The sequence below is a fragment of the Callithrix jacchus genome, chromosome 16 (genome assembly GCF_049354715.1).
Source record: "Callithrix jacchus isolate 240 chromosome 16, calJac240_pri, whole genome shotgun sequence".
Lineage (NCBI taxonomy): Eukaryota > Metazoa > Chordata > Mammalia > Primates > Cebidae > Callithrix > Callithrix jacchus.
This window is the reverse complement of record NC_133517.1, coordinates 29,138,739-29,153,921: the sequence shown is the minus strand read 5'-3', so window position 1 is coordinate 29,153,921 and position 15,183 is coordinate 29,138,739. Positions and strand designations below refer to the sequence as shown.

The window sequence follows — 15,183 nt, the reverse complement described above, 5'->3', positions numbered from 1 at the left end:
ATAACTATAGTACATTTTCAAAACCAAGAAATTGCCACAACACAATGAACTAGACTACAGACCTTATTTGAAGCCTACCAGTTCTCGTACCAATGATTTTTAAAAATCACTGTAAGACAGATAATCATGCTGTTGTTCATACTTTTCTCACATTTCCTGTTTTGAACCAGAAGCCCCTTGTTTCTAGTTCTTAAGAATTTTTAATTAGAATTTTTTTTTTTTTGAGACAGACTTTCGCTCTTGTTTCCCAGGCTGGAGTGCAATGGCATGATCTCGGCTCACCGCAACCTCCATCTCCTGGGTTCAAGCAATTCTCCTGCCTCAGCCTCCTGAGTAGCTGGGATTACAGGCATGTGCCACCATGCCCAGCTACTTTTTGTATTTTTAGTAGAGACGGGGTTTCACCATGTTGACCAGGATGGTCTCGATCTCTTGACCTCGTGATCCACCTGTCTCCGCCTCCCAAAGTGCTGGGATTATAGGTGTGAGCCACCGCGCCCGGCTAATTAGAATTTTTTATTGTGAAAAACTCACTGTGGCAAAGTGGGCCTGAGTATTATCGGATATTTGGAAAGTTATAAACAGATTTATAGTCTACCATTTTTGAGGCATAATTCAATCTGGCAATGGAAATATAAAGATTTTTTCACAGCTTTGCCGTGGAAAATGAAAAGAAATTATTTTATTGTGAAATAGCTATGCTCATTCCAAGGACCTCCAGAGAAACTGGGAGTTCCAGTGGAGTGACATTAACCATTTGGATCATTGTGGTAGATTATAATTCTTGCTGCATTTGTGTGCCGTGTTTTAATACCTCTGATACCATTTGCTATGTTCTTCAGCATCTCTGAAAGAGTCATGACATCAGTGATCATTGAAAGGCAAGGTTCACTTATAAAACCTTTTAAGAGATCTCTAATTCATAACTTCCTCTACAGCTCCTCAGTAAGAACTGGAGCTCCATGAAGATGGAAGATTTGTGTGCTAGTGGATTCATATACCCATCTGAAAGAAGCACAGACCTACTGAGCAAAAACATGTCAAGTGGGCACAATAGTCTGGCATTTCTTATAAGATATCACAGTCCCTGGCAACTTTAGACCTTTAAAATTATGTATGAACTTCACATACATCAGTGAGATTTTCGTGAGCTCATTTCTGGAACATCTAGGGACAATCATGACATGGGTCATCCTTGGAGCCAATCTGGGCAAATTCCAGGCATTGAGTTTACCTACTGGATTAAGCCTTAGGGGTTTAGAACTGCGGGGATGATGGCATTTAGTTTCCTACCTGTTCTTTTAGGAGGCTGTTTAATGTAATGGTTAAGCATCTAGACTCTAGGGACAGACTCCCTGGAGTCAAATTCTAGCATTGCTGTTTATTATCCATACGACCTTGGGAGAGTTTCATAACTTCTCCAGCCTTCAGTTTTTTAAATCTCTAATATAGAAAAATAATGCCCATTTCATATGATTGTTACAGGAATTAAATGAGAAGTAAAGTACTAGAATAGTGCCCATGTTGTAACTGCATTGTAGTGTACCGTGGTTATAGACTATATGAAATGGGAGCATCAAAGGCAAAATCAGGGACAAAAGATAGATGATGGCAGAATGGGTTCAGGACCTCTTCAGATAAAGGGTTAATGAATATAACGGATGTCATAAGCCTGAGCAAGGAAAGTGTAGTGGTTGAAGTCCATGAGCAAAACTGAGGTCACAGAAGGCACAGACCTAAAGTATTTACATGAGAAAAAGTTTATCCTGAGCAGTAACCAAACAAAAATAAATTAACAACGAATTACTGTAGAGTGGCAATGGTTATTTAGAGTAACTGAAACCTGTTGTGGGAGAAGTGTGGGAGAACAGTCACATCCTACTAATAGAAGTATAAATTGGGATAGTTTTTTGGGAGAAGCCTAATTGGCAAAATAAATTTAAGGTCCTTAAATATGCATACCCTAAATTACTCATGATTCTCCTTTTAGAGCTTTATACTATTGAGAAGCAACTTAATTTGCAACAGGAAGATCCTAAGTGAATTATGACCCATCCAAACACTGTTACTGATGTTCAAGTTAAAAGTCATTCAGTTCTTGACCATATAAATCTATGTCTTTATACTATTTCTTTGACAGTTCTGTTAGTTAAACTCTGTGAAATGAATCTTCTTTATTTGTGAAGAAAAGTGGACTCAGGCTTTACTGTAGAATAAGAGAGCCTGAACTCCACGTTCTTATGCTGTGAGGTAATGCCTCTTTTGAGTGTGGAGAGAGCATTTTTGTTGCTATATAATATTGCTATTGGCAAACCCATTAGTGCTGTATAATAACAATATTGAAGTAATGCTGTTAAGTTTCTTGATTTTTTTTGAGTATAGAAGTTAGAGTCATAACATTTATTTGTTAAATTAAAATATACATAATGTTTATGCAGATAGTAAAAAAACAAAAATCAGTAATATGACACTTCATCAAATTGGCAAATTTTTTTTTACAACTTTATTAAGGTATAATTGAAGCATAATACACTGCACATCATGCGTACAGTTTAATCAGTCTTGACATTTTCATCTTCCCAAAAGATTTTTCATACCCTTTTGCAATCTATCCCTCCCACCAGCTCCACTCTCCAGGCAACCACTGACCTGCTTTCTTTACTGTTGATCACTGGCAAAGATTTTTTAGTAGTAATATCCAATACCAAAATAGGAAACAAGGTACTTTCATATATCTCTGTGGGAGTCTGATATTGGGAGGGCAATTTATTAGTTTCAAAAACCCTAAATATCCTTTCAACCAGCAATTCCACTTCTAACTTGAGGAAATAAATTGTTATGTGAATAAGGATTGAATTACAAGAATGTTCATCACTGTGATTATAATTGCAAAAAACTGGCAATAAATTAGATGTCCGATATTATGGAATTGTTTAAAGAAACAGTTCATACATATAATGAAATGTTATGCGTTTAATATTAGTAGTAGAAGTATATTGTTTTGTAAACAATGACAGGATCATATGGTGTTCCTATGTTTTTAATTTGTTTTTTCAGTACACAACAACTAAAAAGTACATAGATAAAACAGGATTAAAAATATATCTTTAAAGCAAAATGTTGAAAGTAGTGTCCTCTGGATGATGATATTTATCTTAAGTTTTTGCAGTACATAATGTTTTCTTGTAAAAAAATTTATTGAAATTTCTTCCTGATTATAAAAAGCTAACACATGTTAATATAGAGAATTCGAAAGCTGACATAAAAGGAATAAAGAAAATGCATAAAATAGGGTTGATAGACAGTCATCCCTTGGTATCTGTGAGGAATTGGTTCCAGGACTCCTTATAGATACCAAAATCCACAGATGCTCAAGTCCCTGATAGAAAATGGCATCATGTTTGCATATTACCTATACACATATTCCAGTACATTTTAAATCCTCTCTGGATTACATAACATCAAATACAATGTAAATGCTATGTAAGTAGTTATTATACTGTATTGGTTTTTAAGTTTGTATTGTTTTTTATTGTTGTATTGTTATTTTTTATTGTGTGGGGTTCCCTTATGTTGTTTTGTTGTTATTGTTGTTTCTCTTTAGAAATATTTTCTATTTATAGTTGGTTGAATCCAGGGATGTAGGATTCAAGCATGCAGAGGGCTGTCTGTATTATTTTAAGCTATTTAAAGTTTAAAAAAAAAAAAAAAAACTTACAAAACTCTTTTATACTTGAATGGCATCAGAGTAAAGTTCCCTGGACCTTGGCCCCTGCCTGCCTGCACCTTTTGCAGTCCCTACTCTCTGTATGCTCTTGTGGTAAGGCATGCCCTGAGGTTTCCTAGAACACAAATTCTCTAGGTCCCTGCCCTTGCTCCTGCTGGCCATCCACCATCAGTCCTCTTCTTCCTTGACTATGTTCTCCTCATCCTTTGAAATTTACTGTCATTGTCATCTCCAGCAAGCCTTTGCTGAGCTTTTAGCACTTCTCCTTTCCCATTCCCACTGCTCTGTATACCCATCCTTAGTGAGACCCCTATCACATTGTATTATTCGTTTTCGTTCCTCTCCTGACAGACTGAGCATGACTTGATACAGGGACAGTATTGGTTGGCACAATACCTGGAGCTTAACTAGCACAAAAGCAGTTGGAGCTTAACTAAGAGAGTATGTGCATGTGTGTAACTGAACAATAGAAATAAAGATGTGTTGGAATCAAATAGCCTGGAGTATTGGATGTATCTGTATGACTGGAGCATGGGATCTTTGTGAAATATTTAGTAGATGAGGATAGAGAGATAAGTAGGAGCCAGATTATTAAAGGCTTCCTACGTCGTCCTAAGGATTTTGGGTCCTATAGCATAATTGAGAAACCAGTGAAAGACCTTTAAGTAAGAGAATGGTCTAGCCTTGGCAAGATGGTAGAATAGGAAGCCCTGGAGCACAGCAATTTAAGTATATATTTATAGGCAAATTTTCTTCGTCAGAAATCAGTTAAGAGGCTCCTGTGTGCCAGGTGAGCATGAAGCTAGCCAGATCTTAATTGGCATACTCTCATGCCATAATCCCTATCTATAGTGCAGTGCCATACAATCAGTACAACTGCCCCCTACCCCCAGCTCCTAGCTTCTTTCTGCCTGGAAGGGGAAAGATGTGTACCATACATTCAATGCCTTAGCTTTTCTGGGGCTACCCAGAGGACTGGCTTCTGTCTGGCCAGTCTCAGAGTGCTGATAGGACATGGCATATTTTAGCAACCTGGGGCCAATGAATACAGAGGTGGGTGGTGGTGGTGGTCACCATAACTATCCCCTCCTCAGCCCAGCACAAAGCTAATAGTTGAAAAGCTCCATCATTCAGCTTTTTCCTGGAGATGCAAAGAGGTGCACCATGTATCCAGTGACCCAACTTATCTGGGAGTTGCCTAAAGACTTGGCTTCAGTCTTGCTTGTCTCAAAGCTCTGAGCCCCAGGCTCACTCCTATTGATTTCAGAATCTGTCCATGGCGTGGCTTGAATTAATGCACTAGATAATCCCTAGAATGGTCAGATTCTTGAGATGTTTGAGCAACATGATAACTACTTGATTATTAGTAAATCAGAGATGGTTGCCAGGAGTCTAGGTTAGGTCATGAGTAGCCTCACGGTGGTATGAGCAAAGCAAGTTAGGGAGAGTGCTAGTTTAGAGATGATACCCTGTTGTTTTTTTAGGTGTTCATGAGTTAGAGTTGTCTGTGGGACATCCTTGTGGAGGTGAGAGGACCACTAGGCTGTTGAATACCTGCATTTATAGCTCCAAATAAATTTGGATGGATTCAGCTTTCATTTTACCTGGTGTGCCTCAGTAGCTGTATATCTTGGGGTTTCATGCCTCTTTTATGAGATATCAAATATTAAAATGCAGAGTGATGACACTGCAGATTCCTAGTTTTCTCCCCCATTGTAATTCCACACATCAGTTTCCCTTGTCCCTTTATATCTTCCCTGCTACACACAAGTCCCAATAAAACCACTTTTTTGGATTTTTTTAAACTTGTAATTTTAGGAAAGTTGAAACAACATTATTCACCTTTGAATAGAAGCTGCAAATGCCTCTACAGTATGACAAAGATACCTGATTGGCAGTGTTTCTCATTTCTTTGTTACTATACCAAGTAAAGCCATTGAGTTAATAATGCTATAACATGTTTCTATCTTAATTATTTAAGTGTAATAACAGTATTCCTTCATTTTATTTATAGCTCCAAAAGGAATTCTTCATTTGTCTCCTGATGTTTATCAAGAGATGGAAGCCAGCCGCCACAAAGTAATCTCTGGCACTACTCTAGGCTATCTGTCACCCAAAGATATGAACCAACCTTCAAGCTCTTTCTTCAGTATATCTCCCACATCAAATAGTTCAGCTACAATTGCCAGGGAACTCCTTATGAATGGAACATCTTCTACAGCTGAAGCCATAGGTTTAAAAGGAAGTTCTCCTACTCCCCCTTGTTCTCCAGTACAACCTTCAAAACAACTGGAATATTTAGCAAGGATTCAAGGCTTTCAGGTATGAATTAAAAGCAAAAACAAAAACAAAACAATTCATTAGCCTCAGATCCTTCATCTCTATCCATCACAAGGCTCATTCTTGCCTGCTAGTGTGGCCTACATGCCACTTACATTTTAAGTTATTTAGGAACACAATGGACATGAAAAAAGAGCCATATGCACATGCTTCATTTTATCTTATTTTTGTTCTATCTAGTAATTCTTTAGCTGACTTTTCTCCATTTTCCTTCTTTTTCTTTTACAAACATTTTTCATACTCTTCACTGTCTTCCATTTGGTCTTGATTAGGTGCATCTATCTCTTCACTCTGTCTTCCACAAACAAAAATTCTGCCTTCAGACATTTGGTGTTAGTATTTCACACTCAGTTCTCTTTTTACGTAAGGATTGAGTTTTTCTTTTTTTAATGATGATTTTACTTTTTAGCGGTTTTGAATTTTGAATTCTGTTGCTAGTATTGATTCAGGTACACCATTAAGATACAACATTCTAAAAGTTACCTTAGGAGTTAATTAAACATGGTATTTGAAGAATAATGAAATGCTTTATAGTTGTTTGAGGCATAACAATGTGTATTTGTTTTACTGGATCATGTTTTGAACTGACTAGGGAGGGTAGCACCTGCTTCAGATGGTACCAGCAATTCTGTTTCACTGGGTAGTCTAAAACTACCATATAGTTTAACTTAACTTGTTGTGTATGTGAATTTAGGGATGGAAACTTTTTTCCCTGTTTATTCTTTGTTTCCTTTTGGAAAAAACCCCACAAAAATCAACACTCCGTTATAGATACATCAGAGCTTTTAAAAGAATTGTTAACTCTAGGAAGGGGAAATATCTGTGTCCTGATTTCTTAGTTGCCTTGAAAATCATGTACTGAACTGTAACCGCTAACTTGACTGGATGAACTACAGTTTGCTTGTGTGTAGAGAGTGTATTGCTTCCTCAGATTTCACTGTTTTCATCTTTTTTTCCATCTTAGTCTTTATTCCTTAAGACCAAAAACTGTAATATCCTTTAGAAATGCTCTACAAGATCTGTATTGTGTAGAATGATCATGTATTTATGAAAATTTTACAAGTTTAGATTATAAAATGAAAAAAAAAAAGATCGTGTGTTTGGGGGTATTTCGCATGTTTGGATTTTCCTCCCCCCTTCACTGAACCCTTCTGATTCTTTCAAACTATTGCCAGGTAGTTGTTAGTGTTTTTAATTGGACTATTAATATGAACTTAAAGAAGCTGTTACGAATTATTGGCTCTGTCATCTGAAATTTTAACCACTTAATTTAAAGTTATAATTTTAGAGTTTGTTTTTGTTGTTTTACCTTAAGAAACACAATAAATCACTGTTTAAAAAAAGATCTCGATTTATATAAAGTACTGGAAAAAAACATAAGTAATTTTTAGTTCTATCTATAATCTGCATAGGATGAATTAGAAATAAATTGTGATGAAAAGAAATTCACTGCTTATTTATGAATCTAGTCATGTAGAAATACCTGAGAGTAACACTGTATTCTCATAGAAACAAAACACAAATTTCATTCAAGCTCTGAATTGGTCTTTTGCTTGGAGCTGTTGTTATCATAGATGTAATTGTGCTACCAGAACTTCTTAATTTTTTAAATTTGTTTTTATTTGTTAGTTCTTGGCAATGACAATAATTATAATTTTAACGTATCTTCACTGTAGTCAACACACAGAGTCTGCTTCCCTCATTATTGCATTGCTTAGGCCTTTTTAAAAAGCTTATGCTGACATAATATACTCTTATTATGGACACATTACACATTTCCTAATCTGTGTATTGTGGTTTTTACATACTAATGAATATAAACAGATGGTTTTAAAATATTACTGTGCTTTTTCGGTTGAATGAGCTGGTATTCATGTGAAATACTATGTCACTGATGGACCACCACCTGCAGCTAAGCAGTGAGCAGAATCTCTGGGAAATGGCTTAGTCCAGCCACATGTATAGCCCATCTTCATAATGTCACAGCAAAAGATTCTTTGTGGTTAAGAGTTTTAAAGCCTATTTCTTTATAGGTAACTCTTTCAGGCATATTTACCTGGTAGGAAAACATGTAGATTGTTTCTATTACCTAAACATTTTAATTGGACTGTAGTTTAGAAATTATAGGACCAGCTTGTTACAGATTATATGCAGTATATTCTGTTACTTTTATTTCTGGAACTTAAAAACAATAAATTCTTTTTCTGTGTTTCTAGGTTAGAACTTTTTTATTTTATTGCACACTGAACAGATATTATTGGTTATTGAATATTTTGTAAACCCTTCCTTGGCTTTCCTTTGCCCGTTGCAATTTGATTTAAGCCTACTAGAGCCATTGTATGTGACAGCTATATTGTATTACAAAGTAAAAATATGTGAGTGTATTGAAAACAAAGTTGTTTTAACCTTTAATTTTGTTTCATCACCCAGTCTTTAATTTGAATTTATAAATTACAAAAAGCTACTTTGCTCAACTGACTGTAGGTATCCAAGCTCAAATCCTTTCTTTTAAATCTACAAAATACGTAAAACGTATATACAATTAAAGTTATTAATAAAATTGACTTAACAGAGCAGAATGTGACTGAACACTTGCACATTCTCAGCAGTTCTTTTATTCTTGTTTGGTCTCACCTAAAGTTTTTATCATATTTTAGAATCGAACCTTTTAGATCTCTGTCAGAAATGAATGTTTATTTCTTTCAAGTTTTATCAAGTATTAATACATTTTATTTACCTTCTTTTAAATGTTTTATTCAGTAGTTCTGTGAACTTCAGACTTTGTTATTCAGCCTAATCATATACTTCTATAACTTCTACACATTTTATAAAAACTCATTCAAACTTGTAGTCCTACCATAGTGTTTCAGGGTTCCTTGTTGTGTACTCTTTTATTATAATGCCAAAATGTTTCAAAATCATTCAGTTTTTTTAAAGTAAATTATTATTCAAAAGACACTCTTGAAATGCTGTGCATTTGAACTGAAGTGAAAGAATTTGTTTCATGTTGTACTTTACATTATTCTAAGTTTTCACCTCTTTAATATGCTTTTATATGCTAATTATATTAGAAATCTCTTTATAACTAAATACAAGTGGTTTCTTTGTTTAAATTAGTCGTTAAAAACTAGGTTGGAAATGAAAGTGGATTATTTAGTAAATCATCCCTTCTAGATGGATTTCATCTCATTTTGCTGTTCTGTGACTCTCCTATGAGCGTCATCCACTGAAACAGTGTTGTTTGTGAAACCTTCAGAGTATAACACACTAGTTTTTTTCTCACACAAATAATATAAAGAAGCACTTAGTCGGTGTTTTACTTAAACTATGATTAGTTTATTTAACAAAATCAAGGAGTGTTTTATGGAGGGGCATTTCATTATTGTATTATAATCATGCCATTTCCAGCAAGATGAGAATGTCTACTTAAATTAAAATCTTCCTTTTCAAATATAATTCATGCTTAATACATTTCAACTGATGTGCCTCCTTTTGTTGAGTTTAATATGATGATAGCAGGCTTCTTTTGTAGCCACAGACGTCTTTAAGTATTTATGTTTTAACAATATGACTTTAGTTTAGATTACATTGAATTGGGGCTGGTGGGAGTGGGGTAGGAGCGGCTGGTCTCCCTGAGAATCTGAGAATCAACCTTTCTCCTTTCTGTTTATTCATATCTCTCCTATAGCTCATGTTTTCCAATACATATAGTTACCATCAACATGGCTATTTGCAGCAGCTTTTTTTTTTTTTTTTTAAAGAATAAGGTATTTATTTTTGATAGGAGATCAATACAAGTTCAACTTTGTAGATTTCTCTTAGGAGAATATGGAGAAAGAAATCATCCATGTACATACCTACCCACACTTAGGAATATAGTTGTCCCTTGGTATCTACCAGAAGGATTGATTGTAGGACCCCCAAGGATACCAAAGTTCATGGACGCTCAAGTTCCTTATATTAAATGTTATAGTATTTACATATAACTTACATATATCCTCCCTTACACTTTTAATCATGTCTAGATGCCTTATGATAATACAATGTAAATGCTATGTAAATGATGTTATACTATATTGCTTTTTTGGTATTTTTTATTCTTTTTAAATATTTTTGATATTTGGATGCATAACCCATGGATATGGAAGGCCAATTGTGTGTTTTCCCCCCATTTTTAATTTGTAATTGAAACATAACTTACCATGTTGCCTCTGAGCTCAAATGTTTATTTAGGCTATTAAGCAAATGGTATAAAACCATAAGAAATTACTTAGACTACAATGAGCAAAACATATTTGTGGGTTTGGTCAGCAGATGCTGCTCTGATTTGCCATTAAAATCTTAAAAATTCTTTAAAAGCTCTCTTGAATTTGACCTCTACTACCTTCCAACGACCCTGGAAAGACCCTGTGTTAGAACTCTCCTGAAGGCTTGCTCTTCCTTTAGTGACCTTAACACTCAGGTTTGTTCTTCCAGTGGGCAGCCCCAGTTCATACAAATTGACCTGTGTGTCTGGTGTCTTTAGACTTTGATACGTTGGCCAAACTCCATGAGGTATTCAAACATAACACATACCTGTACTTCCATAAAAACCAGGGGAAGTGGGCCGGGCATGGTGGCTCACGCCTGTAATCCCAGCACTTTGGAAGGCTGAGGCAGGCGGATCACCAGGTCAAGAGATCAAGACCATCCTGGCCAACATGGTGAAACCCTGTCTCTACTAAAAATACAAAAACTAGCTGGGCGTGGTGTCATGTGCCTGTAGTCCCAGCCACTCAGGAGGCTGAGACAGGAGAATCACTTGAGCCTGGTAGGCGAACATTGCAGTGAGCCGAGATAGTGCCACTGCACTCTAGCCTGGTGGCAGATTGAGATTCCATCTTAAAAAAAAAAAAAAAAAAGTGGAATTTTAGATCAACTCATTTTGCTGAAATTTTAAACTCCATTTAAAAAAATGTGTTTGTAGAAAGAAATCCTGGTGCATATAAAAACTGCAATGAGTAACAGTAATTCAGGTAAGAATCAAGCAGGCCTTGAGTAAAGCAGTCCATTATTATTGCAGAGACTATTTGGGACTAACCACCCACCCTATGTTGCTGTGAGGCACTAATAAAGATACTCATTTTGAGCTTTTATGCACCAGTGCCTACATACATAGTAAGGAACACAAGATACTTCAAAGTATAAGTAATATATAAACACAGTAAGAGCTGTTCCAACCCCAGAAACTTTAACGTAAATCTGAAGTGAGCCATCATGATGCAGAAAAAGATTGTCATTTTGCATCCTTTCAAGTAGAACTATCTGATAATCTTTTCTGTTTGTATCAGAAGAGATTTCAACTCAACATGAAAATTTTACTACTTTGAATTATTTGAAAATCAAGTATTTGAAGGAAAAAAATTATTTCTCATCTAAAGATGGATTATATTTCCTTTTGCTAGATAGGATTGGCAATGGTGATGATGTGATTTTTTTTATTTAAGGACATAAAATTAATTATAGTACTCATCAGGTGTCTGGCAGCTGCATGCCTACACTCATTCCAAGTCATGTTGAAGTGACTCCAGCATTTCCCTTTCTCCAGCATCCGGCTGTAACTAAGGAGATTTTTTTCCCCCCGACAAATGACAGTGGCAGAAATTTCATGTGTATTGTTTTCTTCTCGAGAACTCAAGGCAACTCTTAAGAAAGAACAAGCATGTGGAATACTGCATGTAAAAGATTTTTTGCACACTCAAAAAAATTGCTCTAACATAACAGGGGCATGCCTTTAGGAGATACATGGTTAAACTAGGGAGGAAACTGACCTTTACTGATGGACTCATATATAAGATAGTGAAGATTACATACATTATTTCAGAATACCTGGTACATTTTTGCTCACAAATCTTATTTTATTTTGAAAAAAACTATCATATAATGTTTGAAGACCAGTCCCTGTAATTAGGACTAATGTGTGATGGTGACCCATAGTCTTCTGGATATTGGTTTGTTTCTGTCATAGATTTTATTAATAAATTTATTTCTGCCCCCAACTATATATACAACTGAGTAAGCCATTTAAGAATTCTGACTCCTTGGGTGGGTGTGGTGGTTCATGCCTATAATCCCAGTGCTTTAAGAGGCTGAGGCAGGCAGATCACTTGAGGTCAGGAGTTTGAGACCAACCTGGCCAACATGGTGTCTCTACCAAAAAAAAAAAAAAAAAAAAAAATCATCCAGGCATGGGGACAGGTGCCTGTAATCCCAGATACTGGGAGGTTGACGCAGGAGAGTTGCTTGAACCAGGGAAGTGGAGATGCAGTGAGCCAAGACCCCACTGCACTCCAGCCTGGGCAACAGAGGAAGACCCTGCCTCAATAAATGAATAAATAAATACCTTTAAAAAAAAAATTCTGACTCCTTTGAGTTGGAAGGAACTTTAGATTTTATTCTAAGATAAAATTTTATATGTGAATACATATTTGAGACTACATACCTAAAACATCATATTAGTAATGTAGTTTACTTATTTTTACTCAATTTTAAACCCTGATGGATTTTAGGTTCTAGAAAGTTCTGCCATCTTAACATAGTCACATCAAAAAGCAGATTTAACTGTCAAAGAAAACAGATATTTGAAAAACTTGCAATTTAAAAAACAGTCTTTACTATTTTTTTTTTTTTAGCATAAGAAAAGTACAGGCTGGAAGAGGTCGCTCACACCCGTAATATAACCTGGGCAACAGGCAGAGCAAGACTCTGTCTCACAGTCCAGAATCAAGTCCTAAAATGGAACATTTGAACCATTGCTGGAAAATAGTACTAGGTTTAGTTTGAAAAACTCTTAAGGGAAAGATAGGTGGTAGGTAGTACATTGTCAACCGGTTTCCGTAATTTCAGCATGTCTATGAAGAATTAGATGGATATGAAGTTAATCTGGCCATAGAATGCCGTCCCATTGAACTTTGGAATTGATTCAGCTGAAGCATAGGACATGGAACATTTATTTACTCACACTAGGCGGTACTCATTAAGGGCCTACAAATGCTGGGTAGCATGCTAAATATTGAACACGGGGAGTTATGGTCAAGTTGGGGACTGACAAGCTAATAAAACCAATATGCAGAAGAAGATTAACCACTACCAAAAATTAATTCTATCTTCAGGGATCAGTGCTCAAACGTTACACAATGGTCAGATAAAAAATAATTAAATGTTTGTAGCATGGTGCAAGAAATACTGTATGCAATGTCTACCCCATATAATAAATGACATAGTAAGTGTAACCTGGTATAAGTGTTAACTCGGAAATGGGGTTTAGTGATGTCAAGAATTGTGAATGGAAATTAACAGTTCTGACTGAAGGAATTAGGGAAGAGTTCATAGCAGAGGGAATATTTGAGATATGTTTTAAAGAATACTTCAAATTTTTAGGTGTATAAGAAGAAAAGGAATTATAGCATCAGAGTACTGAAGACAAAAGGGCATAATGTTTTAGAAAATAGAGTGAAAGTGGCTAGTGAAGAGGCTGAAAAAATGTGTGTGTTATTGAGTTAGAATTTTTTTAGCCATTAAACACAGACCACTGATTTATCTCTAAAAAGAGAAGTGATACGACTGGTTAACAGAAAAATAATTCTGACAGCAGTGTAAAAGATGAACTAGACAAGAAAGAGACAGACTTGATAATAGAAAGACCAATTAGACTGGTTTACATGAACCCAGGGAAGAAAAAGTAGAGATTGCGTTAAGACAGAGCTATTGGGCATGGAGGAGTGTTATCTAGAGTATAGTCTTCTAAGCTTCAGTTGAGGAAATTAAATGATCTCTTGTGCTGGCTTCAGCGAGGATGCTTTCACTAGCCTAATGGTTAGGGTGGAAGCTAGATTTACGTGTGTTGAAAAGTAAGTAGAGACCATTTGAGGGGGTAAGTGAGATAGTATGAGTGTGAGATGTTTTAGGCAAAGTTTTGTTTTTAGTATGGATGAGATGAATAAGCTTAGAGGAAGTTAATGAGTTCCGTTTTAAACTGGAATTTGAGTTGCTTGTGGGACATTCACATGGAGTTGTCCAGTAGGCAATTGAAATGGGTCTAGTGATCAGTAAATGAACATAGAACATACAGATTTGAGAGTCATCAGTGTATATATGTAACTGAAGCCACAAAAACAGATAATATTGCCCAGGGAGAGTGGACAAAGGCCTGCAAGATATTCTGGATGCATATTAACATGTAAGGGATTCATTTATTCATGAATTCAACCAGTATGTAATGAGCACCTGCTAGGGACCAGGTACACAACTTGGCACTGAGTATATAGCATGAATATGATAGCCAGGGTTTCCGCTCTCAATCAGCTAACATCAGAATGGTAGTGTGGAAGAGGGGAGGGTTGGAAATAGGTGCAAGGGCACCTTGAACACATCTGAACACATACAATCACTTTAAGTGGTGTTAAGCTCCTAAAGTAACAATTGCTTGAAAATTAGTTAATTATGAGGTTAATTATGATTATTTATGCAAAATTTAAACCATGACTTAGTGTCGTCAGTTGTGCCAGAGATAACTACATGTGTTTTAATCAACTTATTGATGTATAATTTACATGTAATAAAACCCACCCATTATTAATTGTATAGTTTGATGAGTTTTGAAAAATGTATACAGTTAACCAAAATCTATACTACCACCATAATCAAGATGGGACTCTTTCTATTACAAAAAAATTTTCCTCTGACTCTTTGCCACTGATTTTCCTCACCTCCAGACAACCACACAATCCTTTCTGGCACTAAAAATTAGTTTTGCCTTTTCACGGATTTCATATAGGTGGAATCATATAGTATTCACAGTTTTGTATCTGGCATCTTTCACTTGGTATATTTTGAAATTCATGCATGTTTCATGTATCCGTAGTTTTTATTGCTAGGAATTAGTTTATTGTATGCATATATACCACACATTGTTTCAGTTTACCTGTTCATGGACATTTGGTTTGTTTTTACTTTGGGGGCTATTATGAATAAAGCTGTTTATGAACATTCATTTACAAGATTTTGTGCAGAAATTTGTTTCCATTTCTCTTGGGAAAATACCTTGGAGTGGAATTGCTGGATCATATGGTAAGTGT

General features: G+C 35.7%; 1 protein-coding gene across 9 annotated transcripts in view; it reads left to right on the top strand.

Annotated features, from left to right (window-relative positions):
- STAU2 (staufen double-stranded RNA binding protein 2) overlaps nucleotides 1–15,183 on the top strand; it is a 332,019-nt gene that overhangs the window by 190,422 nt on the left and 126,414 nt on the right. For all 9 annotated transcript variants that reach the window (XM_035277251.3, XM_078352637.1, XM_078352636.1 and 6 more), the window contains one exon: nucleotides 5,742–6,049. In XM_035277251.3, the coding sequence (XP_035133142.3) occupies nucleotides 5,742–6,049 (308 nt within the window). The remainder of the gene's footprint in view (nucleotides 1–5,741; nucleotides 6,050–15,183) is intronic.